The sequence below is a fragment of the Henckelia pumila genome, chromosome 2 (assembly GCF_033568475.1).
Source record: "Henckelia pumila isolate YLH828 chromosome 2, ASM3356847v2, whole genome shotgun sequence".
Lineage (NCBI taxonomy): Eukaryota > Viridiplantae > Streptophyta > Magnoliopsida > Lamiales > Gesneriaceae > Henckelia > Henckelia pumila.
This window is the reverse complement of record NC_133121.1, coordinates 110,413,961-110,441,252: the sequence shown is the minus strand read 5'-3', so window position 1 is coordinate 110,441,252 and position 27,292 is coordinate 110,413,961. Positions and strand designations below refer to the sequence as shown.

General features: G+C 38.0%; 2 protein-coding genes across 2 annotated transcripts; both read left to right on the top strand.

Annotated features, from left to right (window-relative positions):
* Positions 1-17,274: 17,274 nt before the first annotated feature.
* Positions 17,275-19,376, top strand: LOC140878154 (ABC transporter G family member 28-like). Its single transcript, XM_073281764.1, has 5 exons — positions 17,275-17,630; positions 17,869-18,017; positions 18,700-18,802; positions 18,887-19,000; positions 19,101-19,376. The coding sequence occupies exons 1-5, from the start codon at positions 17,275-17,277 to the stop codon at positions 19,123-19,125; spliced, it is 747 nt and encodes a 248-aa protein (XP_073137865.1). The 3' UTR covers positions 19,126-19,376.
* Positions 19,377-20,758: 1,382 nt separating this feature from the next.
* LOC140878153 (uncharacterized) lies at positions 20,759-22,835 on the top strand. The gene is made up of 6 exons (XM_073281763.1): positions 20,759-20,763; positions 20,866-21,042; positions 21,114-21,221; positions 21,301-21,364; positions 21,559-21,657; positions 22,568-22,835. Exons 1-6 carry the CDS (start codon positions 20,759-20,761, stop codon positions 22,664-22,666), a joined length of 552 nt encoding a protein of 183 aa, XP_073137864.1. The 3' UTR covers positions 22,667-22,835.
* The last annotated feature ends 4,457 nt before the right edge of the window (positions 22,836-27,292 follow it).

Genomic DNA, 27,292 nt, shown 5'->3' with positions numbered 1-27,292 from the left:
GAACTAGGTCAAAAGTTTGAAGATGGCACGTTACATTGTGACAGCTGAGTCAAATTGCTATTCATTTGGCAAAGAATCATGTTTATCATGTTAGGACAAATCATATACAGGTTGGGTACCATTTCATCAGATCGGTTCTAGAATATGAAATCTTGATGCTTGAAAAGATTACTGGAAGTAAAATTCAGCTGATATGTTCACAAAGACTGTAACCACTAACAAACTGAAGTTGTGTTCAACTTCAGTCGGACTACAAGTATAAGAAAGGAGGCATGAGCTGCTGCATCGATTGTGTGAAAACTTAATTGAAATCAAATCTTCAAGTGGGAGAAACGTTAGGTGGCAGCTGATTGTTGGTGGTTGGCAAGTTAGGAAGCGTGAATTAAATGCTCCACGCGTATTAGGAGCTCTATAAATAGAGCTCTTCTACCTTTCGTTTCATTCACCCCTTCAAGCTCTTTCTTCTCTTCCTTCAAGAGCAAATATAAAGAAAAATATTGAGTGTTTGCCTTGTGTGAGTTAGAGAATTGTTTCTCGGTAATACTCGGGGTTTGGGTTTGGTGAGAGAAAGTGTTTTGCATGCACTTGTAACATTTTTCCGATAATAAATATTTGTAGTAACTCCGTGGACGTAGCCTATAATGGATGAACCACTTAAATCCGTGGTATTCTTTTTGATTATTTTATTCCGCAATTTTATTATCGTCATGTTCGCTTCATTATAAATCCTAACAGTATATACATACAAATTAATTTGTGTCTTAATTTAGTTTTGCTGAAGTAATTTTATAGGGACCTTTTGGGAATTCGGATAGTGTGTGTCTATATATATATATATATATTAATGATTACCTGCACCCTAGGGTGCAGGGTTTTTCGTGTGCGACTAGTGTTTTTTTTTACACTAAAATATGGTACCGGGTTTTAGTGGTCGGTACCGGGTTTTAGTATTTTTTTTACACTAAAACATGGTACCGGGTTTTAGTGGTCGCACACGAAAAACTCTGCACCCTAGGATATATATGATCAAAATTATATATATATATATATATATATATATATATATATATATATATATTGGCATAAGAAATTGTAATATAATTTAGGATATTCTAAAGATTCTACACAAACATGCATGATACTGAAAGGCCAAAAAAGCATCGTTCGATCCTTGTATTATACGAAAATCGAACGATACTTATTATTTATTTATTTTTAGAAAATCATGCATATATTATTTAAGTTAAGTTCTTTACTGACAACCAGGATATATATAATTCAAAATTGTCGCGCAGTCTGCACACAATGAGCCCCTATAACGACTACTTCGTATTCGTCATCGCTTTACGAAAATTATTAATCCAAGTTGCTATAAATGTCTATTGTAGCACAATTTAAACTCATTTTAAACATTACGTACATTTTTTTCATGTGGGACAGGGGTCTCACAAAAATACTAGCTAAACCAATTATTAATATATATATAATCTGAAAATAAATCATGGACAGAGAGTAGTTGAAGGAAATATATATATATATATATATATATATATATATATATATATATATATGTGTGTGTGTGTGTGTGTGTGTGTTTTTAACCATCTCAAATAACCCAATCAACACCAAACAATACCAACCCAAGAATTCAACTATACAATCAATCACACGCACGCACGCTCGCAGCAGCAATTCAATGTACACAACCCAGAAAAGAAAATGACACACTTGAATTACGTGGTTCGGTCAAGAACGACCTACATCCACGGACAATCAACCAATCAAGTTTTATTAATCACCACCGAGAATCCAGATTACACGATAAGAATCTACAAAAGAGTTTTCAAGAATCAAACACTGCCCTCCCTTTTACAGAGATGATCCCCTTTGATTCTATATGTTTGATCGACTCTTTGATTCCAATCCCCTGAATCTGCTTCTTCCTCTCAAGTGTTTTTCCTTCTTTGTGAAGATTCTCTCGATTTCTTGGTTTTTTCCCTTGTGCATCTGTTGTTGTAAAACTGGCGAGTTCCCAGACCAATTACGATTGATACCCGGTGCAGCGGAAGTTTAAAAATTTTCTCATGGAACGATTCCATGGTGTGGGTATCAACCATACAACGATTGAATTACGTGTGTGTAAAATTTAAATAACAATTAAATAAATTTTACCTCAAATCTCGCAACGAGATTAATGGACACCAACAGAACAATTCTGCTCTTGTTGTCTCTCCCTGGAACCGATGAACGCCTTCAATCAGGTCCACGAACAGAGGTTTAATCCCTCTGATAGATTGCACTAGAAAATCTATCAGAAGTTTTCTGCGAAGAGAATACACGAATTTGATTCGTTATTCCTTACTGCGATTCAAAATCACAGACCGGAATTTTCTCTGACAGAGTGGGAGGGTGATCGGCCGAATTGAGAGAAATAGGGGCTAGGGTTTTCGAAATTTTGTCTCTCAAAATTATGACCTGTTGTGTGTAATTTCTGTACTGAAATAACTTATTTATAATGCAGGCCACTAACACCTTAGGGCCCATTAATCATAAGCTGGGGCCCGACAAGCAAAGCTCGCTCGTTCAGAAATTAATATAAAATTCATCGTGACTCCGATTGATGAAACGATTTCACCAATGTGCACAGAAACCATTTCTGCACGTTTTAAAGTCAAAATAAATTTTCCTGAATCCGAATTCAGTGGTTTCCAAAAATGTCCATCCCTATGTCATTTTAGGAAATCCTACTCCCTTACTCTTATTTAAGAAGTCCAACTCCTTAGTTCATTAAATTTAACTCTTTAAATTTAACTATCTCAACGGGGATTAAAACTCCATTACACTGTGTGACCCTCAATGGTTCAGGGATACAGCTAGCCGTGGGCTCACAACTCCTTGTGACTCGGAACAACACTTTCCGACTTGCCCAACGAATCATGGTAAAGCGCCTAGCAACATCGCCCCATGATTCCCTAGGTATCACTGATAGTGCCTACAAGAACCAGTAGATTTTGGTTAACGTACAGTACGGTCCCTTCATCCAAATATCCCGATCGAATCAACAACCATTGGTATATCGAGAGTCGCTCAAGATTCGATAACTATGCAATACATCTTGAAGATCAAATTAGTGACATCGCATGTGCTACTAAGAAACCATTTCTTAAATCACATCAAGTACTCTGGCCAGAGATTTGTCACACTAATATCTCCTCAGATCGCATAGGATATCCACACTCGCAAGTATGTGGTGAATCCTTGACAACAATGCATTGACTCCTATATGTGTCGTAACTGTACCCAATCTCGACACCTGATGACCCCCTCAGAGTCGGTAAACGAGTCAAAGCACAGTACTAGCATATAGAGTCTCCATGATGTTTCAAGTCGTAAGGACTAATGGTGTACAACCAAAACCGCGGACTTTATCCACTCGATAAGTGATAACCACTTGGAAAGTCCGGATAGGGTAGTTCGACTATTCATCCTATGAATATCCATTTGCATGCTTCGAACATCTCCATGTTCCCTACCAATGAAACGTGGTACTCCGCATCGCAAATGCTAGTCTCAAACTCGAGCGATCCTTATCCTTATTTTCGGACGGCTCAATCGACTAGGAACGGTTTTAGAATATACAGTGACTATAAGATGTATTTCATGATAGACATCTCCATGTTCTACCACATCTTACATACACTATAGTATATTCAAGGTCTTTATCAAAACAACAATAGTATATCACAATATAACAATATGAAGTAATATAAAGTCATTGCCATAAAAGTGTAAATAATATTAAACAAAAGATTGTTTATACAAAGAGTCAACAAAGCCCATAGCCACACAGTTGGCTCACTGGGCACCCACTCTTACAATCTCCCACTTGCCCTATAGCCAACTAGTCATACTACGTAGACCCATTGCTTCGCGATGTTTGTCAAACAATGGTCCTGGCAAAGGCTTAGTAAGTGGATCAGCGATATTGTCTGCAGAGGCCACTCGTTCGACACTGATGTCTCCTCTTTCCACAATCTCCCGGATTATGTGGTATTTCCTCAGTACGTGTTTGGATCTTTGATGAGACCTCGGTTCCTTTGCTTGAGCAATGGCACCCGTGTTGTCGCAGTACACCGGGACTGGACCAACAAATTCAGGAATGACGCCCAACTCTTGGACGAAATTCCTCATCCAAACGGCCTCTTTAGCAGCAGCTGATGCTGCAATGTATTCAGCCTCAGTGGTGGAATCCGCTGTGGTGTCCTGCTTGGAACTCTTCCAAGAGACAGCACCACCATTGAGCATGAACACAAATCCAGAGGTTGACTTCGAGTCATCCACATCACTTTGGAAGCTAGAGTCGGTATAGCCTTCCAGTTTGAGTTCTCGTCCTCCATAAACCATGAACATATTCTTAGTCCTTCGCAAGTACTTAAGAATGTCCTTCACGGCTTTCCAATGCATCTGACCAGGATTAGACTGATATCTGCTCGTGACACTCAGAGCAAATGCTACATCCGGTCTGGTAGATATCATCCCATACATGATACTACCTATAGCTGACGCATATGGTACATGTGTCATATTCTCTATCTCTGCATCAGTCTTGGGACACATAGACTTGGATAGAGAAACTCCATGACACATGGGTAGATGTCCTCTTTTGGACCCATCCATTGAAAACCGTTTCAATATGGTATCGATGTAGGTTGATTGAGTGAGTCCTATCATTCTCTTAGATCTATCCCTATAGATCTGTATCCCAAGAATGTAGGATGCCTCACCCAAATCCTTCATCGAAAATCTACCTGATAACCATATCTTTGTTGACTGCAACATCCCTACATCATTCCCAATGAGTAGGATGTCATCAACATAAAGTACTAAGAATGTCACCGCATCCTTAACTACTTTCTTGTACACGCAAGGTTCCTCCGGGTTCTTGATGAAACCAAAATCTTTTATTGTTTCATCAAATTTCTGGTTCCAACTTCTTGATGCTTGTTTTAGACCATAAATTGATCTCTGAAGCTTGCATACCTTATGCTCGCTTCCCATGGATGTGAACCCCTCAGGCTGCTTCATATAGATTTCTTCCTTAATGTCTCCATTAAGAAAAGCAGTCTTCACATCCATCTGCCATATCTCATAGTCATACCATGCAGCTATGGCAATTAGGATTCTTATGGACTTGAACATTGCGACTGGTGAAAAGGTTTCATCATAGTCAACTCCTTGCCTTTGAGTATAACCTTTCGCCACCAATCGCGCCTTGTAAGTCAATATCTTACCATCAGGCCCAAGCTTTCTTTTGTAGATCCATTTACACCCTATTGGAACAATTCCATCGGGAGGATCCACTAAAGACCAGACTTGGTTAGTATGCATCGAATCCAATTCTGATTGCATAGCTTCAAGCCATAAATTCGAATCCGCATCAGAAATTGCTTCCTTGAAGCTTCTTGGATCACATCCAATGTCGGGTTCATCTTGACCCTCTTCAAGAAGAAGACCATATCGAACTGGAGGTCTAGAAGTCCTCTCGGATCTTCTAGGTGCAGGCGTGTCCAGCAATGGTTCCTGAGGTGTGGGATCGTTATTTTGTATTTCGGGTTCTTCTCGAACTTCTTCGAGTTCCATCATCTTGCCTTTCTTATCCAATAAGAACTCCTTCTCCAAGAAGGTGGCATTCCGTGAAACAAACACCTTTGTTTCAGCAGGATAATAGAAATAATATCCGATTGAATTCTTCGGATACCCCACAAAATAACACAAGCTGGATCGACTATCCAACTTATCTCCCACTGTCCGCTTCACGTAAGCAGGACATCCCCAAATCCTCAAGTATGAATACTTAGGAGCTTTGCCATTCCATAACTCGTATGGTGTTTTGTCCACTGCTTTAGTGTGGACGTTATTCAACAACAATACCGCCGTTTCAAGCGCATAGCCCCAAAACGAAGGTGGAAGCTCAGTGAAGCTCATCATAGATCGAACCATGTCCAACAAAGTTCGATTACGACGCTCCGATACACCATTAAGCTGTGGTGTCATAGGAGGAGTCCACTGAGAGAGAATCCCATTCTCTTTTAGATAGTCCAAAAACTCGGTACTCAAGTATTCTCCACCTCGATCCGATCGAAGTGCTTTAATACTTTTACCTAGCTTGTTTTCTACTTCAGCCTTGAATTCTTTGAACTTTTCAAATGCTTCAGACTTATATTTCATTAAATATAAATACCCATACCTAGAATAATCATCAGTAAAGGTAATGAAGTAGGTGTGGCCATGTTGAGTCCCTACTCTAAATGGACCACAAACATCTGTATGGATCAAATCCAACAGATTTTGACTACGTTCAGGCTTCCCCTTAAAAGGAGATTTAGTCATTTTCCCTTTTAGGCAGGATTCACAAGTAGGTAGAGAGTTAATATCAGACATATCAAACATGCCCTCTCCCACTAGCTTGTTCATCCTCCTTGAGGAAATATGACCTAGTCTAGCGTGCCAAAGGTTTGCCGGGTTTTGACTATCGATTTTCCTTTTGTTTGTTGTCGCCGGTTTGTCAATACAATTTACTGGAACGTCTTTTAGTTTTAAATTGTATAGATCGTTTTCAAGTTGTCCATTTCCAATTAAACATTCATTCTTGTAAATATTGCAAATCCCATTCACAAAATTACAAGAATAACCATCTCTATCAAGCATAGAAATAGAAATAATGTTTTTAATTAAATCTGGCACAAATAAAACATCTCTCAACAATAATTTAAAACCATTCTGCAAAATCAAACAAACATCTCCAATGGCCGTAGCTTCAACTCTGGAACCATTCCCGAGCCTCAGCTGGGTCTCACCCATTCTAAGCCTGCGACTTCTTGTCATCACCTGCAAATCATTGCAAATGTGAGATCCACATCCGGTATCCAATACCCAAGAAGTTGTATTAAGTGACATGTTTATTTCGATATAGAACATACCCTTTGCAGTTCCCAACTGCTCAAGATACTCCTTGCAGTTGCGCTTCCAATGACCCGGCTTCTTGCAGTAATGGCAAACATCCTTGGATTTTCCATCGTTTGAAGCCTTTGTCTTTTGCTTCTTCTCGGGTTCCACTTTCTTGGGTGGGGCAGAACGTTTCTTGCCCTTCATACTTGGCCCCTTCTTAGCTGAAGATGAGGAGCCCACCAAGAAAGCTGGCTTATCCTTCTTAAGTGTGGATTCATATGTAACGAGCATATTGACCATCTCTTCAAGGGTGGCCTCTATCTTGTTCATATTAAAATTTATCACGAATCCATCAAATGAAGAAGGAAGAGATAGAAGCAGCAAGTCCACATTGAGTTCATGCTCCAACACCAAATCAAGGGTCGCTAACTTCTGTATGAGCCAAATCACTCGTACCCCATGATCACGGACCGAAGTCCCTTCACGCATGCGGCACGTCATCAACTCCTTAACAGTAGAGAACCTTTCAGCCCTCGACTGAGCCCCAAAAAGTTCCTTGAGTTGCGTGTGAATGTCAGCAGCATTCACCGTGTCCTCAAATCGCCTCTGGAGTTCATCAGACATCGAGGCTTGCATATAGCATTTGGTCTTGATGTCATGGTCACACCATGCATCAAGTTTGGCCAATTCCTCCGGACTTATGTCAGCTGGTGCTTCCTTCGGAGGTGCTTTCTCTAACACGTAGAGCATTTTCTCCGAAGTTAAGACAATCTTCAACTTCCGGAACCATTCCGTATAGTTGGCGCCAGTCAGCTTGTTTTGTTCGAGGATCGAGAATAAAGGATTTCGCGAATTCATTGTATGAAATACTGAAAAGGAAAAACAGACATATATCAATGATTGTTTAACAATTTACTAAGACATAAAATAGGCGAATTTAATTTTATGAATCTCACTCCCACTATTTTAACGATTTCACCACCCTCTAGTGAAAACGGGAAACTTTTTCCTTAGTGAGAACATGGAGTCCAATTGACAAACTTATGGTCCCGAATAATATCAGCCAACCATAATTCTCAAAAGGTAGAGCCCAATTGCTTCCAAAGCAACCCCCATGTGTTTACCTCATGTCCAATAAGGGCCCAATAATATGACGCCGTTTAAAGTGACATGTCAAGATGACCCATCAATATTAAGTTGTGATAGACGGTCGCCATGTGGATCCCCCAATAATATGAGCCGATCCCATGGGAGTTCCACCCAACTTACAACATTTGTCGATCCAATGTACAGCTTTCCGACGGACGGGCCCCCCCAATAATATGAGCCGGACCGTATCCGCGGGTAGCATCACATACATTGACCGTTGATGGAAGGTAGGAACATTTAAACAATATTTAAATTTCCTTTATTTATCTTGATATAAATTTTAAATCATATTTAAAATGAGGGATTTTATTTATAAAAATATTTGTCTCATCATATTTAATTTATTGCATGCATTACCGGATTCACGCAATTTATGTCTAAACATGCATACAATCATAATATCACATATTATATAGGATGATCGATTCCATTTCTAATTGACCCGTGGTTGCCAATCACGGGTCTTAGTCCAATCCTAGGTAATATGCAGTATGCAAATGCAATCCTATTACATATGCTTCCAATTTACATTTCTTCAGTCTTCATTGTCTGCTGGGCCCACCATCTTCAAATCTTGATCTCCCACTAAATCTAATGTATTTACAATAAATAACAATGACAAGTAGGGGATACATTTTTAGGGGGTGGGAACGGGCTATAAACCAAGCCCACTTTTATTACATATGACATTCATATCGGGCCATAAACCAGGCCCATTAATAAAACCAACAACAATAAAGACAAAATGTAAATTCCTAACATACACCTACAAAATTGGTCATGGCAATCGATCATCCTTATCCAATAACATTTAATTCAAAATTAATTTATTGGATAACATGCTGTGGCAATTCAAATTTAAACAAGATAACATCATATTTTATATATAAAATCACATTTCACATATAAAATCATATTTTATCTCCATATCAAATAAAATCATATTTTATCTATAAAATCCAATTTTACAAATAAAATCATATTTTACTTAATATATCATAAGATCATATCTTATCATCAATTGTACCAAAATAATTGATTTCAAAATTCAATTTACGGATAAAATATTAAAATTTTCCAAAAATTCAAATTTATCCAAAATCAATTTTAAAATTTACGGACTCGAACAATTCGATCCGAAATCTCGTGAACCAATCAATAACAATTTTTGACCGGACCAAAAATAAAATTTTAAATATTAAAATTAATAAAAATATAATTTTTCCCGCGGGCCGCCCGGGACACTCCCGGGGCGGCCCGCACCCGGGGCGCGGGCCGGGGGCAGCCCGGCTGCCCCCTTAGGGCAGCGCCTGGCGCCGCCCCTGGGTGGCGCCGAGCGCCGCCCTGGGCGGCGCCGAGCGCCGCCCTGCGCAGCGCCCAGCGCTGCGCTGGGCGGCGCCGAGTGCCGCCCCTGGGCAGCGCCGAGCGCTGCCCTGCGCAGCGCCCAGCGCTGCGCTGGGCAGCGCACAGCGCTGCCCTGGGCGGCGCCGTGCGCTGCCCTGGGCGGCGACGGTCGCCGCCTTGGGCGGCGCCGTGCGCCCCCTTTGGGCGGCGCCGTGCGCCGCCCGGGGCAGCAACAAATGCTGCCCCACCGGGCAGCGATCCAATCGCTGCCCGGGTTTTGCCCCGAAAAAATTTTTTTTTTTTTTTTATTTAAAAATATTTATTTTGTTTCAAAAACCGAGACTCAAAAATTTTGTACAATTGATTAATTCAATCGATTGATCTGAGCAACCTGGCTCTGATACCACTGTTGTAAAACTGGCGAGTTCCCAGACCAATTACGATTGATACCCGGTGCAGCGGAAGTTTAAAAATTTTCTCATGGAACGATTCCATGGTGTGGGTATCAACCATACAACGATTGAATTACGTGTGTGTAAAATTTAAATAACAATTAAATAAATTTTACCTCAAATCTCGCAACGAGATTAATGGACACCAACAGAACAATTCTGCTCTTGTTGTCTCTCCCTGGAACCGATGAACGCCTTCAATCAGGTCCACGAACAGAGGTTTAATCCCTCTGATAGATTGCACTAGAAAATCTATCAGAAGTTTTCTGCGAAGAGAATACACGAATTTGATTCGTTATTCCTTACTGCGATTCAAAATCACAGACCGGAATTTTCTCTGACAGAGTGGGAGGGTGATCGGCCGAATTGAGAGAAATAGGGGCTAGGGTTTTCGAAATTTTGTCTCTCAAAATTATGACCTGTTGTGTGTAATTTCTGTACTGAAATAACTTATTTATAATGCAGGCCACTAACACCTTAGGGCCCATTAATCATAAGCTGGGGCCCGACAAGCAAAGCCCGCTCGTTCAGAAATTAATATAAAATTCATCGTGACTCCGATTGATGAAACGATTTCACCAATGTGCACAGAAACCATTTCTGCACGTTTTAAAGTCAAAATAAATTTTCCTGAATCCGAATTCAGTGGTTTCCAAAAATGTCCATCCCTATGTCATTTTAGGAAATCCTACTCCCTTACTCTTATTTAAGAAGTCCAACTCCTTAGTTCATTAAATTTAACTCTTTAAATTTAACTATCTCAACGGGGATTAAAACTCCATTACACTGTGTGACCCTCAATGGTTCAGGGATACAGCTAGCCGTGGGCTCACAACTCCTTGTGACTCGGAACAACACTTTCCGACTTGCCCAACGAATCATGGTAAAGCGCCTAGCAACATCGCCCCATGATTCCCTAGGTATCACTGATAGTGCCTACAAGAACCAGTAGATTTTGGTTAACGTACAGTACGGTCCCTTCATCCAAATATCCCGATCGAATCAACAACCATTGGTATATCGAGAGTCGCTCAAGATTCGATAACTATGCAATACATCTTGAAGATCAAATTAGTGACATCGCATGTGCTACTAAGAAACCATTTCTTAAATCACATCAAGTACTCTGGCCAGAGATTTGTCACACTAATATCTCCTCAGATCGCATAGGATATCCACACTCGCAAGTATGTGGTGAATCCTTGACAACAATGCATTGACTCCTATATGTGTCGTAACTGTACCCAATCTCGACACCTGATGACCCCCTCAGAGTCGGTAAACGAGTCAAAGCACAGTACTAGCATATAGAGTCTCCATGATGTTTCAAGTCGTAAGGACTAATGGTGTACAACCAAAACCGCGGACTTTATCCACTCGATAAGTGATAACCACTTGGAAAGTCCGGATAGGGTAGTTCGACTATTCATCCTATGAATATCCATTTGCATGCTTCGAACATCTCCATGTTCCCTACCAATGAAACGTGGTACTCCGCATCGCAAATGCTAGTCTCAAACTCGAGCGATCCTTATCCTTATTTTCGGACGGCTCAATCGACTAGGAACGGTTTTAGAATATACAGTGACTATAAGATGTATTTCATGATAGACATCTCCATGTTCTACCACATCTTGCATACACTATAGTATATTCAAGGTCTTTATCAAAACAACAATAGTATATCACAATATAACAATATGAAGTAATATAAAGTCATTGCCATAAAAGTGTAAATAATATTAAACAAAAGATTGTTTATACAAAGAGTCAACAAAGCCCATAGCCACACAGTTGGCTCACTGGGCACCCACTCTTACATCTGTATCAATCGAGTTCTACCCTTCAATCTATTTCTAACTCCCTTTTTAACCGACTCACAAATAGCCGTTGGAGTATTACATTAAATGGGCCGGAACATAAGGGCCCAACAAGTGAGTGGCCAGTCCACTTAGCTGAGACTTATGACCCAAACTCAACATGGACAAGTGACAAGGCCTTTAAAGACAATAACCCTATAACAATCTCCACCTTGACTTTAGAATGCCTTGACTGGTTGATCATCCTATTTCTTCCCTGTTTATCCACTCCATTCAGACACACTTACCAAGTTAAGACAATGCTTAAGCTTGGACAGTGGAAGTGACTTTGTCAACAAGTCTGCTGGATTATCCTCTATTGCAATATTTTTCAACACTACAGTTCCTTGAGCTGTAACATCTCTCACAAAATGTAGCTTCACATCGATATGTTTTGAACGTTCATGAAACACTTGATGTTTAGCCAAATGAATGGGACTTTGGTTATCACAATGAATTTCAACCTGACCTTGTATGATTCCAAGTTGAGCAGCAAATCCTCTTAACCAAATTGCCTCTTTCATCGCTTCTGTCACAGCTATAAATTCTGCTTCGGTTGTTGAAAGTGCAACTACAGATTGCAATGAAGACTTCCATGTTACTGTTGTACCATAAGCTGTGAAAACAAATCCTGTTAATGACTTTCTAGTATCCAAGTTTCCAGCGAAGTCAGAGTCAACATAGCCCACAATTGGATTTGTTGATTCATTCTTTCCTTTGAACACTAGGCCAAGATCTGACACCCCTTTTATATATCTTAGTATCCATTTCAGAGCCTTCCAATGCTCATCTCCTGGATTTGACATAAACCTGGATATGACACTTATAGCATAGGCTAAATCTGGCCTAGTACACACCATGGCATACATTATGCTTCCCACACCACTAGCATATGGAATATGTTCCATATTCTTCTTCTCTTCTACTGTTTTTGGAGCTTGATTTGAGGATAATTTCATGCCCTGAGTTAAAGGTGTGCTTACAGTTTTTTATTCATGCATATTAAATCTCAACAACACTTTCTTCATATAAGCTGACTGGTTTAGAATGAGAACCTTGTCTTGTCTCTGCCTCACAATATCCATACCTAGGATCCTCTTCGCTGGACCCAAATCTTTCATTTTGAATTCTGAACTCAGCTGTCTTTTCAAGTTTTGAATCTCATTTCTGTCTTTGCTAGCTATTAGTATATCATCCACGTATAAGAGTAGCAAGACTTTCACCTGTGTTGTACTCTTCATGATGTACACACAACTATCATAGCTGCTCCTTGTGAATTTTATCCTTGACATGAACTCATCGAATTTCTTATTCCATTGCCTTGGACTTTGTTTCAAACCATATAGAGACTTTTGAAGTAGGCACACTTGATCTTCATTTCCTGGTTTTACATAGCCTTCTGGCTTACTCATGTAAATAACCTCCTCAAGTTCTCCATGTAGGAAAGCTGTCTTCACATCAAGTTGCTCTAGTTCCCAGTCTAAATGTGTTACCAAAGCAAGAACTATCCTGATGGAGTAGTGCTTTACTACTGGTGAGAAGATTTCATTGAAATCAATCCCTTCGAGTTGTGCATACCCTTTGACAACTAATCTTGCCTTATATCTCACATTGTTATCCAGAGGTAATGCCTCTTTTATCTTGAATATCCACTTATATCCGAGCACCCTCTGACCTTCAGGTTTGTACACTAGTTTCCATGTGTTGTTCTTGATAAGAGACTGTATCTCCTCATCCATAGTGTTCCACCATTTATCCCTGAATTTTCCAGATATTGCTTGTTTGAAAGTAGATGGCTCCACCTGTTCTGCTGTCATTAGTGCATACCATGTTAAATCAGCATAACCAAGTCTATTTGGTGGTCTTATTTCTCTTCTGGTTCGACCTCTGGCTAATTCATATGTACTGAGATCTTGATCATCTGAAGACGTTTCTTGAACTATCTGTTCTGAACTTGGATGATCTGACTTTGGTTTGTCTTTTGAATTTAACTGAAGCTCTACCTCCCCCTGTGTTTTAACTGTATTTAAATCTTCAGAATTAGAACTTCCTTTCTTTACTGAGTACCCCATCCTTGATTCATCAAAGGTGATATCACTTGTGTTAAAACACCTAGGGCCAGTGGACTCAAGATTCCAAATCTTATATCCTTTAACTCCATCAGGATAACCTAAGAATATGCATCTTAATGCTCTTGGTTCCAGCTTATCTTGCTTGACATGTGCATAGGCTAAGCACCCAAAAATTCTTAGTTTTGAATAATCTGTTGTATTTCCATTCCACAATTCCATTGGAGTTTTAAAATCCTTTGCACTAGAGGGAGATCTGTTTATTAGATAGCATGTTGTGGCTAGAGCTTCACCCCAAAATGACTTTGGTAAACCAGCATATAATATCATACACCTCACCTTTTCCAACAGCGTATGATTCATCCTTTCTGCCACTCCATTTTTCTGTGGAGTTCCAAGATTGGTTTTATGCCTCACAATCCCTTTTGCTTTACAGAATTGATTGAAAGCATCAGACAGATATTCCATCCCATTGTTAGTTCTTAGATTCTTCACCTTACTGTCCATTTTGTTTTCTGTAATCTGAATCCATTCCTTAAACTTATTGAGAGCTTCATCTTTTGTTTTGAGAACAAACACCCAGAGTCTTCTTGAGTAGTCATCAATAATGGACATGAAATACCTTCCTCCTCCTTGTGTTTCAGCCCTTGAGGGACCCCAAATATCAGAGTGAATATACTGTAATGGTTTAGTAGATGTATGTTTAGCTTGATCAAACTTTATCCTCTTTGCCTTTCCCAAGACACAGTGTTCACAAAACTCAAGTTCAGAAACTTCATCCCCACAAAGCAGGTTCTGTTTTGAAAGCTCCATCAGTCCTCTTTCACTTATGTGTCCTAGTCTTAGATGCCATATCCTTGTTTTATCTATCTTGTTTTGCACTACTGCTGCTCCTCCCATTACTGTATTTCCTTGTAAGATATATAAAGTGTTCTGCCTTGTAGCTTTCATCACAACCAATGATCCTTTTAGAACCTTCATTATCCCATGTTCTGATTTAAAAGTGTAGCCACTTGAGTCTAGAGTTCCAAGAGATATAAGGTTTCTCTTTAACTCAGGTACAAATCTCATATCTGTCAGAAGTTTGTATATGCCATTGTACATTCTTAACCGTATAGATCCAATTCCTTTTATCTTACAAGCTTGATTATTTTCTAACAATACCATGCCTCCATCAGATTCATTTAAGTCCACAAACCAAGACTTGTTTGGACACATGTGGAATGAACACCCTGAGTCTAGGATCCATTCATTGTTAGTCTCTTTCCTTGATACAGTTAAGGCCTCTGCAGATTCATAACTAGTAGATATTATAGCAGCTTCACCATCTTCATTTGGTTTCTGTTTTCTCTCAGGAGAATTGCGTTTGAAGTGTCCCTCTTTGTAGAAGTGGAAACACTTATATTTAGCCAAACTCTTGGACCTTGATCTTTCTCTATTTGGCTTCTTAAATCTCCTTTCAGATCTTCCCCGAGCTGTGAGAATCTCTCATTTAGGTTCAGAAACTGTGTGAAGCTTCTTCTGTAATTCCTTAGACTGGATAGCAGCTTGCACCTCTTCAAGAGTTATTGTTTGTTCCCTTCCATACAGCATTGCATCTTTAAAATTCTCATATGCCTTAGGAAGAGCATTCAACAATATCAGTGCTTTGTCCTCCTCATCCATTTTAACATCAATATTTTCAAGATCATCGAGAATCTTCACAAACTCATCTATTTGATCACTTAGGTCCTTTTCTTGAAGAATTTTAAATGAGTAAAGTCTCTGTTTCATGTAAAGACGATTGGCCAGAGACTTTGTCATATAAAGACTCTCTAGTTTGGCCCATACAGCAGCTGGAGTCCTTTCCTTGGCCACTTCTCGAAGTGGTTTATCTCCAAGGCACAAGATGATTGCACTATGTGTCTTATCCATCATAGTGTCTCTGTCTTTATCCTTTTCATCACCCGATTTTTCCTCCTTTAAACTCAGTGCTTCGAACACCCCTTGTTGAATTAGAATGGCACGCATCTTGATTCTCCATAGTGACACTAGTAGAAATTTTGCATTTTACTTCGCCACTTTTTACTTCGGCAATTATCAATTACGAAGTAATATGTAATATATAACTTCGGTAATAACATAAGTGAGGTAAAAACACACATTTTACTTCGGTATTTAAAAAAACACGGGCTTCACTTATTTTTTTAGGACATATTACTTCTGCAAGTATTGTTTTTCCAAAGTAAAAAGGAAAAAAATAAAATTTTAATGGTAAGTTGTGAAGTAAATTCCCTATCTTTCTAAACCTTGTCGTTGACTTACACAATCGTAAAAAACCCAAACTCCATCCCCTTCTTCCACAACTCCATCGATCCCCTTTCTTCAGCCCTAACGCCCGCCGCCGATTGACAATTCCATCCTTCCACCACCACCAAGAGCTGCTCGTTGTCTTCCAAACTCCATCCCTTCTTCCGAACTCCATCGATCCCCTTCTTCAGCCTTAGCGTGCCGCGGATTTACAACTCCAGCCTTCCACCACTACCAGGAGCTTTTCGCCGATGGAATAATCGTATGAATCCTTCTCTTTTTCTATCGATTCGGGTTTTAAATGTATTTTTTGGATGAGTTTTTTGTTTTTTTCTGAAATCGGTTTTTTTTTTAAAATCAATTCGGGTTTCCTTTTTTCATTTTGATTTTCAATGTTTCGTGGCTGAGGGAAACGAGTAAATGTTGGTTTGGAAATGGTTATGGAGCCTTCACTCTTAATCCTGGATGAGCCCACATCTGGCTTGGACAGTTCTTCTTCTCAGCTACTACTGAGAGCCCTTCGCCGTGAAGCTCTTGAAGGTGTAAATATATGTATGGTGGTTCACCAACCAAGGTAATTTTGACTTACACATCTATATGACAATATATGACCTTGATTCTTCCCTTACCATTCTTATTCAAATAATTATTGCTCACACCAATGCATCCTCGTGTGGCTTTGAGAAAACCAGCTATCGGAGGAAATATATAGCTTGTGACCTACATTTTACTCAAGCACTCTTATCATGTGTTGAAATGGAATTATTTCTGTATATGGTCTAGTATAATTTTCAATGCAACTATAAATGGATTTGTTATTAGACTAGGGCAACTACTGTCGAGGTCTTTTCATATGGCACCATCCTCACTGATTTCAATTGAACTCTTTGACTTCTTCTTAATATTGTTTAGTATGAATTTAGTGTTGGTATTGTCTATCAGCTTTCTCATTCTTGTAGCTTGGTTTAGCAGAGTCTTGTTGCAACACAAAAATTCTGACATTTCTGGTGTTCCCTTTTCCATTCTCTGCTCTACAGCTACACCCTCTTTAAGATGTTTGATGATTTGATACTTCTAGCCAAGGGTGGGCTCACGGTGTATCATGGATCAGCAAAGAAAGTTGAAGAGTAATTTGCTGGAATTGGGATCAACATCCCTGAGAGAATGAATCCTCCGGATTACTTTATTGACATCTTGGAGGGAATCGTAAAACTAAATGCTAGCTCAGGTGTAAAATATAAGGAGCTTCCTTTGAGATGGATGCTTCATAATGGTTACCCTGTACCACCAGATATGCTTGATTATGCAGGAATGCCATCTGTAACTGGAGATTCAGCCCACGGAGGAAATCTAGCTGCTACTGGCCCTGATCAGTCTTTCGCGGGCGACCTTTGGCAGGACGTCAAGTATAACGTTGGACAGAAGAAACACCATCTACGACTTAATTTCAATAAATTACAGGACTTATCCAATCGAAAAACTCCAAGTGTATTTCAGCAATATAGATACTTTGTGGGAAGGTGATTTTTTTTTTTGGCATTTCTTTATTCAAGTTTCTATAGTTTTTTACAAACGGTTACTTTCCATGTGTTTTGCTTACTTAGTGTTTGCTTATGAGATACTCATGTCATAAATTTTTTTAAGGAATCGGCACTCTGTATTTTTAACTCATGCAGATCAAGACCTGTAATACTTTTGTTACTAAGTGGCAGCAGGCTTCGGTTTTTGACACAGTTTTTTTATTCTTTTTTTTTTCAGAGTAGGAAAGCAGCGACTACGGGAGGCTAGGATGCAAGCTGTTGATTATTTGATTTTACTCTTGGCTGGTATCTGCTTAGGAACACTTGCCAAAGTGAGCGATGAAACCTTTGGTTCAACGGGATATCTATACACTGTCATCGCAGTCTGTAAGTTTTAAATTCCAAATCAACACCTTTCATATTCCTTGGATTCCATGGTTTGAAGTTCCAGATATTTTCATGTCTATAACTATAATTTAACCAAGATCCTATCATCACTTCTGTACCGGTACATCTTCCTCGGATAACTGAGGAAGTACCGGTAAATTCCGTTGTTTCTTTTAAAAAATTTAAGTGTTTTTAGCTTCAAAGTTTTCTGGCATCAGTTCCAGCCGTAAATCCTTCAAAATTATGTTCATGTAGTTGTGCGGATCTCTGGAAAAGAGTGAGATATTATTTTACGTGAGCAGGTGTTAATTGTTCGTTATTTGAGATTTTTATGGGTTCCTGATTTCGATTCATAATGGGTCACGAGAAATTCTGTTCTTTTTGTTTCTTGAATAAAAAATGTTGTTTGTTAATTGTTCGTGATTTTAGATTTTTATGGGTTTCTGTTTTCGATTCATAATGGGTCACGAGAAGATCTGTTCTTATAGATTGTTTCGTTTAATTCACGATGACGATATGCTTTTTCTGAATTCCATTTTTATGGTATTCGCATACGCATTTAGGTGAGTAAACAAGCAGATTGTGGCTTATTCGTGACTCTAAAGATGACACTTTTTATGGTCTCCCACACTACCTGCTGTAATGGATAACCGTATGATCTTATTATTTTTGTGCTCGCAAGGTGGTACGCAAAGCGCTTTTTGCACCCGGATATCATGGCACCAATCCGATTATATCTTTATCTGGGATGAAGATTTAGGCGTGGAGGACTTTGATTTTGAGGAGTAAGTAGAGATACCTTATATCTTTCCATCTTTTAGCTGATACTAGAGAAAAATTATCACTGAAATTACATGTCTTAATTGCAGGTATATAAAACTCGTGAAGAAGCATGGTTTGGATATTTCGCAGCCCGGTTTATCCCCAGATAGTGGAATGATATGGGAGATGACGCGAAAACGAAATGACACTGAAGTTCACAAGTATTACTAGCAAACTTGTGTATCTTGATTTGGTTTGTTTCGGACGATTGTTGAAACTTTACAACTTAGAATGTAATCATTCCTCTTCACATGGATATAGAGGAAAGACCAGGCTGGTGCAGTGATTCACATTTGCCGCCATGTGCAGCGTATGTTGGTTAATCTCTTTCTATCTCTTTCTATTTATCTCTTTCTATTTAATTAAGTTTGAGCCTTCTATAATAACCGTCGGTGTGTTGGTGTGGCAAGTTCTCTCCCTATTTCTATTTTTGTATGGCCAACTTCCCCTGCAAAAAATGACTACTAATCTCCTTTAAAAATTACATTAGAAATATTACTCTTTACAAATCGTTAATGAACGTGGGTCAGAATATGAGAGAACGAGGCGTTAACTGCTATTCTGCAATTCAAATACCTCCACCTCTTCGATTAAAAAATGGCTGATATTTTCCACCTCTTCAATTAAAATACATTCGGAAGTCTGTTCGAATCAATTCATGCTCTATGGTTTTCTCTGGTGAGACTTCTTATCTCAATTGTAATATTGTCTGTAATCACACTCTTATGCATGTTTTTCCATTGTATTTCAGTTTTCTCTTTCGGCTCTGTTATTGTTATTCACACACCACATGTTTGACAAATTACCAAACTCAATGTTCAAACGTTTAGGCATTTAGCAAAAGGTGTGATTTCAGAAATGGATAATAATTGTTTGCTTACGGCATCGCACCAATCACTATGATTGGTCAATCTTCATCGTCATATATTTTGCCTTTAAAGAGGGAAATTGTGTTTTGAGTCAGGGATCACAATGGGAATTGAAAATGGTGTTTGCCATAGCAAGTTACATGTAATATTCAAACCGTATTTAGCGAGCTTTGGCCTATCATCTATATTCCTTAAGCCTCATAATTAATTTAGCTATTTCAAATTACTTTTCTTCGGCTCAAGCACACTGAAATTTTCTTAATTTTTTTACCACAACTTTTGATTCTTAGTAAAAGAATTTTCTAACGTTATTTGGTGTTGCTATTAAATAAATATTACTCTTATTAATGTTCATCTTTTACATTCTATAATTTCATATATAAGATAAAATAAGATACATTTATTGACTTGCATGTTATATACAATAGTAGGAATGAGCAGAGCAGAGACTTTGAGTTTGATACAATTAGTATTGTGGAAGAAGCCAAGAAGGCTGTGGAAATGTTCCATATTTACGTAAGTTTTCTGAATTTCTTTTTACATTGCGATAGTGAACTATAATATGTGGTTTAATTTTTTTTAATGAATGAACTTAATGATTTTTTTTGGGTATTGTGTTCAATTAGTGGCTGTTGATTTTATACATTATCTGAAATTAAGAAATCCATCATTTTCTCATAATGTGTCAAAAAGAAGACTATGATTTTGCTAATATTTAAGACTATGCGAAAATATTATAAATTTCCTTTTAGATTAGTTTAACTTATTTTGTGTTTGTTTTTTTTTTGGTATCTTTAATAAATTTGGAATAAATTGAAAATTAATTGAGTGGACCACTTAAACAATGATAAATATTTATTAATTCATTGCAAGTTACAATGACATATGGGTACGATGATTATGTAGATCATATTCTTATAATATCAGGACATAATATTTAGTATTATGAATAATTATGATTTATGTTTTATAGATCAATAATAAATATTAAAGTATCACAATTGTCCTGATTATTACAAAAATTTATTATGGAACATTTATTTGGATTATATGGGGTAATTTTGTGTCTAACCTTCAATGTTTGCATATTAAATATTTTATTTGGAACTTGTCACTCTTGAAAAGATTTCTCATCGTGTTTGTAATCTTTATTGCAGTCACCTCTATAAATATTTGAAGGAAGCAAACCGGGCTGATAGTATTTCATTTGTGGATCCTGGCCACATACCTACATGCCCAATTGACAGAGATGGCAGCCACTTATCACAACATATTGCTAACCAGTTGGAAGCAGTGTGTAGAGACAACATATGCCTCATCCCATACAACACTGGGTATGATTTTAATTATATAAAAATTCATACTGCATGATAGTCAATGTTAAATTTTTTTTTATTTTTTGCAGGTACCATTGGATCTTGACTATCGTCAATGAAGATAAAAATATGATCTATTTGCTGGACTCTACTACTAACAGATGTCGAGATGAGAAATGGAAAAAGATAGTGACAAAGTAGGTAGTAGATTATGTTGACGAATCAATTCTCTTATACATATGAAAAAAAAATAATTTTTGACTTTATCAAATGTAGTGGGGTCAAGATGTACAATGCTTCAAGAGGTATTCCTAGAGGGCCACTTTTTAAACAATTGACGGTATGTGTTGTGCTTACATATGAAAACATGAATGTGATTGCAATATTTTGATGGCGTTAAAGTACTATACTATAGGGACTAGGGATGGTGTTTTAGTGTTATATTATATTTGAGAACTTTACTCATTTTCTTACCTAATTCAGTTTTTATTTTTTCTAAACTTATTGCTGAAATATTTTTTTATTTCATTGTAGGGTAATATAAAACAAAGTGGTTCGGTTGAATGCGGATTTTGTGTGATGAAGTATATGAAAGATATAGTTGAATGTGAAAATCTACATTTGGATAAAATGGTGAGTTTCCTTTTCATTTTATGATTTGGTTTACGTGAAAATCTGTTTCCATCCTTTTTTGCTACTTAGTTGCTCATAAATGAATCTGAAGTTGGCATCTGTTTTGAAGTTGACATTTATGGTAGGCTCTGTTTTGAAGTTGGCATTTTTGGCATTCTTCTTTCCAAACTTTCTGTCTTAGCACTGTTAGTGGTGAAAGGGTTTTATAATTATTTTTTAAACAACTCTTTTTCAGAGATATTGACATATTGTACTTGCTCGCTGGTTTATATCATATTTTCTCGTACGAAAAAGGCCATTATTCCATGCTGATAAATGTTGGAATCAAAATTGTCTGAGATTACTTGCGACTGCTCTATGATGTATGGATTATTGTTTCTAGTTTGGATTGGGTCAATGGTATTTCGTGCGACTGTTCTATGTTCTGGGCATTTGATTCTGCACTTATTGGCTATTTCTCTATCTCTCACCACCTGTCCATTCGTTCTCGCATTCTCTGTCCTCCCTACTTCTGCAAATTTAGCACTCATTTCCAAACCAAAAACGTAATATGAAAAAGGAATAAGATTGCAAGAATTTCAATAATTGGTGCTGCAAATGGTCGAGGCAAGGCTTGTGATGCTATAGACCCACAAATACTTTTATTTAATTTTTTTTTAGATCTATTATGTTGAAGCTTCAAGCTTTTCATTAGCTAGCTGTTGGAATTATTTGTGAAATGACAAATATATATGTATCCTTGATAGAGTACTGTGTTTTCAATTTAGTAATGTTTTAATTTAATCATCTGTTGCAATGACAACCTGTGATCAGTACCTGCATATGTCGTTACCCTTATTTATGAACTGGCAAATATGAATCCTCGATCTTAAATTTTATTCTAATGTATTTTATTTTTTTTACATTTCAGTATTCAGGATCCATCAGGAACCAATATTACGACCAAGCTCAATTTGACGAAATTAGAAGTGAATGGAGCGAATTCGTCTACTCCTATGTAGGTTCATAAATTGGTCATATGCACGTTGGGATGCATAATACTTTTATTGATGGATATACTTTTGGATGGATAATTTATCAATCTTTTGTAGAAATACTCGTGGATGCATAATTTTTTATTGATGGATGTACTTTTGGATGGATAATTTATCAATCTAATTAGTGTATTTTACGTTTCAGATATATATATATATATTAATGGTGTTATTGTATCTAATTAAAATTATTTAATGTTGATTTAGTGATACATATATTTTTACTTCATCAATCAATGTAAAAGCCGAAGCCATATGTACTTTATTACTTCGTCAATTAATGAAACTGCTGCAGTAAGGGCATGTTTTTACTTCGCCAAATTACATAACATTTGAAGTTAAATAGAGCATTTACTTCATCACTCAATGTAAATACCGAAGTCATATATGTTCTATTACTTCGTCGTTTAATGAATCAACGAAAGTCATATATGTTCTATTACTTCGTCACTTAAGAAAACTGCCGAAGTAAAATACGCGCATTTAATTCGTCAGTCAACGTAAATGGCGAAGTTATAGATGTTATATTACTTCGTCACATAATGTAAATGCTGAAGTAAAAGACATGTTTTTACTTCAGAACCGGTCCAATATTAAGCGAAGTAAAATGATACCCTATTACTTCGGTAGTTTCATGCCTAATACTTCGGTTATTAAGCGAAGTAAAATGGTACCTATTACTTCACGTGCATCTACTTCGGTACTTATCTATCTACGACTTCAGGTAATATGCGAAGTAAAAGGCATAAATTCTACTAGTGTGAGAAGTCATTTTTCCCAGTGAATTTTTCAAGATCAAACTTCATTGTTCCCATGGCGTTATGAGTCATTCCCACAGACGGCGCCACTTGTTGTTTTAACCAGCTCAAATAACCCAATCAACACCAAACAATATCAGCCCAAGAATTCAACTATACAATCAATCACACGCACGCACGCTCGCAGCAGCAATTCAATGTACACAACCCAGAAAAGAAAATGACACACTTGAATTACGTGGTTTGGTTAAGAACGGCCTACATCCACGGACAATCAACCAATCAAGTTTTATTAATCACCACCGAGAATCCAGATTACACGATAAGAATCTACAAAAGAGTTTTCAAGAATCAAACACTGCCCTCCCTTTTACAGAGCTGATCCCCTTTGATTCTATCTGTTTGATCGACTCTTTGATTCCAATCCCCTGAATCTGCTTCTTCCTCTCAAGTGTTTTTCCTTCTCTTTGTGAAGACTCTCTCGATTTCTTGGTTTTTTCCCTTGTGCATCTGTATCAATCGAGTTCTACCCTTCAATCTATTTCTAACTCCCTTTTTAACCGACTCACAAATAGCCGTTGGAGTATTAGATTAAATGGGCCGGAACATAAGGGCCCAACAAGTGAGTGGCCAATCCACTTAGCTGAGACTTATGACCCAAACTCAACTTGGACAGGTGACAAGGCCTTTAAAGACAATAACCCGATAACAATGTGTGTGTGTGTGTGTTGAATTAATGGTATTATGTCATTGTCGTAGACAAAGGTGGAGCTGCATATATTGCCACCGGCGCTGACACAAATTTTTTTTTATCAATTTTTTATACATTAATTTTTAATAATTTTGGATCAATTTGATATTAGCATGGTAGCTCAATTCAAAAAATTAAAATATTAATAGTTCTGACTCCGCCATCGGTTGCATACTCGTAAAACCCGCGAATGATCTGGTCCAGGTCGACGCAAAGAATACAGGGACAGCGTAAGCTTCAAAACAAGTGTAGATAATGGGAATCCAAATGCTGTGCTCTCGAAACACAAGATAAGCAGCGGCGGAGATGGCCACCATCATGGAGATTATTGAAATCATGATAACGGCTATCATACCAACTCTCACCATATATGGATGAAAACCCGATGATCTTGTGTAGCTACTCAGTGTTGTATACATCGCCAAGAAAAGTAAAATAGAGAAGACCGCGGAGCACAGAGATGCCACATCTGATATGGCAAAAATGATGAATCCGACTTGTTTAGAGAAAACAGGGAAGCCTTTGCTGGCGTCATTGGTGCCCCCTGGAACTGTGATTGCTGCGGCAAATGTTACTGCAGCTATTAGTGTGGACACGATAGTGAAGAAGCTGCACATTTCTTTCAACCATTTCTCTCCCTCTACTTTCATCTTCACGTGTTCCTCCACGAACACCGCCCTTGGCGTCTTCCCAGCTTTGTTTAATTGATTTGCACAAACGGGACGGACTAGTTTTCTCACTGCCTGCACCGGGCCGCCGGATATATATACACAAACATACATGAAACACGTCGCTCATTTTTAATTTCTTAAGCAGAAGATTATGTATCCTTAATTAGTTTATGTATTTTATCAAATAACTGCAAATGTGTTGCTCCTAGCTAGCTAGTTGATATTGATGCGTACGTACCATATATATACCACTTAATTTCTCGCATCATCTGGAGAACAGCAACGTGGACGACTTTGATTTTGTTTGGTCTGATTAGTTTTGCAGCTAAATGCAAGATGTTGTTCCCTTCGATATCCATCCAATCTGAATACAAGTGCCTATGACAACTCTTTGTGTAAATGAGTTTCAAGATATCCAAGGAGCGGTTCTCAATCGCTACATGAAGTATGGATATATGAGCATCCATTGAACTATAAATACAACCTGAAAATGTTTTCTCAATCACTTGAGCCACGTAAGTGGCCCCTGATTTTGTTGCCATTAAGAATGCATCATAACAAATTTTTAAAGCTTCTTCTGGATCAGTACTACCATGTTTCAGCTCATTGCACAGCTTCTCCACGAGTTGTTCTGCTGCACTTGGAGATTGCTTGGCCTTGATTCTACGTACTATGGCAGGCATTATTAATAATTCTCCGTCCTTGCGTTTCCATATATATAGAACAATATCAAATATACAACTTAATTTATGAAAGAGTGGGAGTGAGCCAACTTGTGGCTAAGGGCTTTGATGACTCTTTGTATAAACAATCTTTTGTTTAATATAATTTACACTTTTATTAATGGCAATGTCTTTATCTTTTTTCATATTGTTATATTGTGATATACTATTGTTGTTTTGTTAAAGACCTTGAATATACTATAGTGTATGTAAGATGTGGTAGTACATGAGGATGACTATCATGAAACACATCTTATAGTCACTGTATATTCTAAATGGTTCCTAGTCGATTGATCCGTCCGTTAATAAGGATAAGGATCGCTCGAGATTGAGACTAGCATTTGCGATGCCGAGTACCACGTTTCATTGGTATGGAACATAGAGATGTTCAAAGCATGCAAATGGATATTCATACGATGAATGATCGAACTACCCTATCCGGACTTTCCAAGTGGTTATCACTTATCGAGTGGATGAAGTCCGCGGTTTTGGTTGTACACCATTAGTCCTTACTACTTGAAACATCATTGAGACTCTATATGCTAGTACTGTGCTTTGACTCGTTTACCGACTCTATTGGGGTCATCAGGTGTCGGGATTGGGTACAGTTACGACACATATTGGAGTCGATGCTTTGTTGTCAAGGATTCATCACATACTTGCGAGTGTGGATATCCTATGCAATCTGAGGAGATATTAGTGTGACGAATCTCTGGCCAAAGTACATGATGTGTTTTAAGAAATGGTTTCTTAGTAACACATGCGATGTCACTATTTGATCTTCAAGATGCATTGCATAGTTATCGAATCTAGAACGACTCTCGATTTACCAATGGTTGTTGATTCGATCGGGATATATGGATGAAGGGACCGTACTGTACGCTAACCAAAATCTATTGGTTCTTGCAGGCACTATCAGTGATACCTAGGGAATCATGGGGCGATGTTACTAGGCGCTCTTACCATGATTCGATGGGCAAGTCGAAAATTGTTGTTCCGAGTCACAAGGAGTTGTGAGCCCACGGCTAGCTGTATCCCTGAACCATTGAGGGTCACACAGAGTAATGGATTTTTAATTCCCGTTGAGATAGTTAAATTTAAAGAGTTAAATTTAATGAACAAAGAAGTGGGACTTCTTATTTAAGAGTAGAGGAGTAAGATTTCCTAAAATGACATAGGGATGTGCATTTTTGGAAATCACTGAATTCGGATTCAGAAAATTTATCTTGACTTTAAAAGATGCAGAAATGGTTTCTGTGAACATTGGTGAAATTGGTTTATCAATCTGAGTCACGATGAATTTTATATTAATTTCTGAACATGCGGGCTTTGTTTGTCAGGCTTGAACTTATGACTAATGGGCCCTAAGCTGTTAGCAGCCCACATTATAAATAAGTTATTGCAGTACAGAAATTACACAATAGAGGTCACAATTTTCGAAAACCCTAGCTGATTTTCTCTCTAAGTGGCCGCCCCTTCCCTCTCTGCTCGGGAAAAATCCAGCCTGTGAATTTTGAATTTGCAGTCTGGTTTAACGGATCAAATTCGTTAATTCTCTTCGTATAAAATTCTGATAGATTTTCTAGTGCAATCTATCAGAGGGATTAAATCTCTGTTCGTGGACCTGATTGAAGAACAGTTCGTCCATCAGTTCTTGGGATATACAACAAGAGCAGAGTAATCTGTTGGTGTCCATAAT

Bases quoted from the DNA above. Each gene is read 5' to 3' on its own strand.
- LOC140878154 (XM_073281764.1), top strand. From the start codon at position 17,275: ATGAATCCTCCGGATTACTTTATTGACATCTTGGAGGGAATCGTAAAA. The intron at 18,018-18,699 runs GTAAGTTTTAAA...TGTGCTCGCAAG, and splicing joins ATACACTGTCATCGCAGTCT to GTGGTACGCAAAGCGCTTTT. The intron at 18,803-18,886 runs GTAAGTAGAGAT...TCTTAATTGCAG, and splicing joins GAGGACTTTGATTTTGAGGA to GTATATAAAACTCGTGAAGA.
- LOC140878153 (XM_073281763.1), top strand. The intron at 21,043-21,113 runs GTATGATTTTAA...TATTTTTTGCAG, and splicing joins CTCATCCCATACAACACTGG to GTACCATTGGATCTTGACTA. The intron at 21,222-21,300 runs GTAGGTAGTAGA...TATCAAATGTAG, and splicing joins TGGAAAAAGATAGTGACAAA to TGGGGTCAAGATGTACAATG.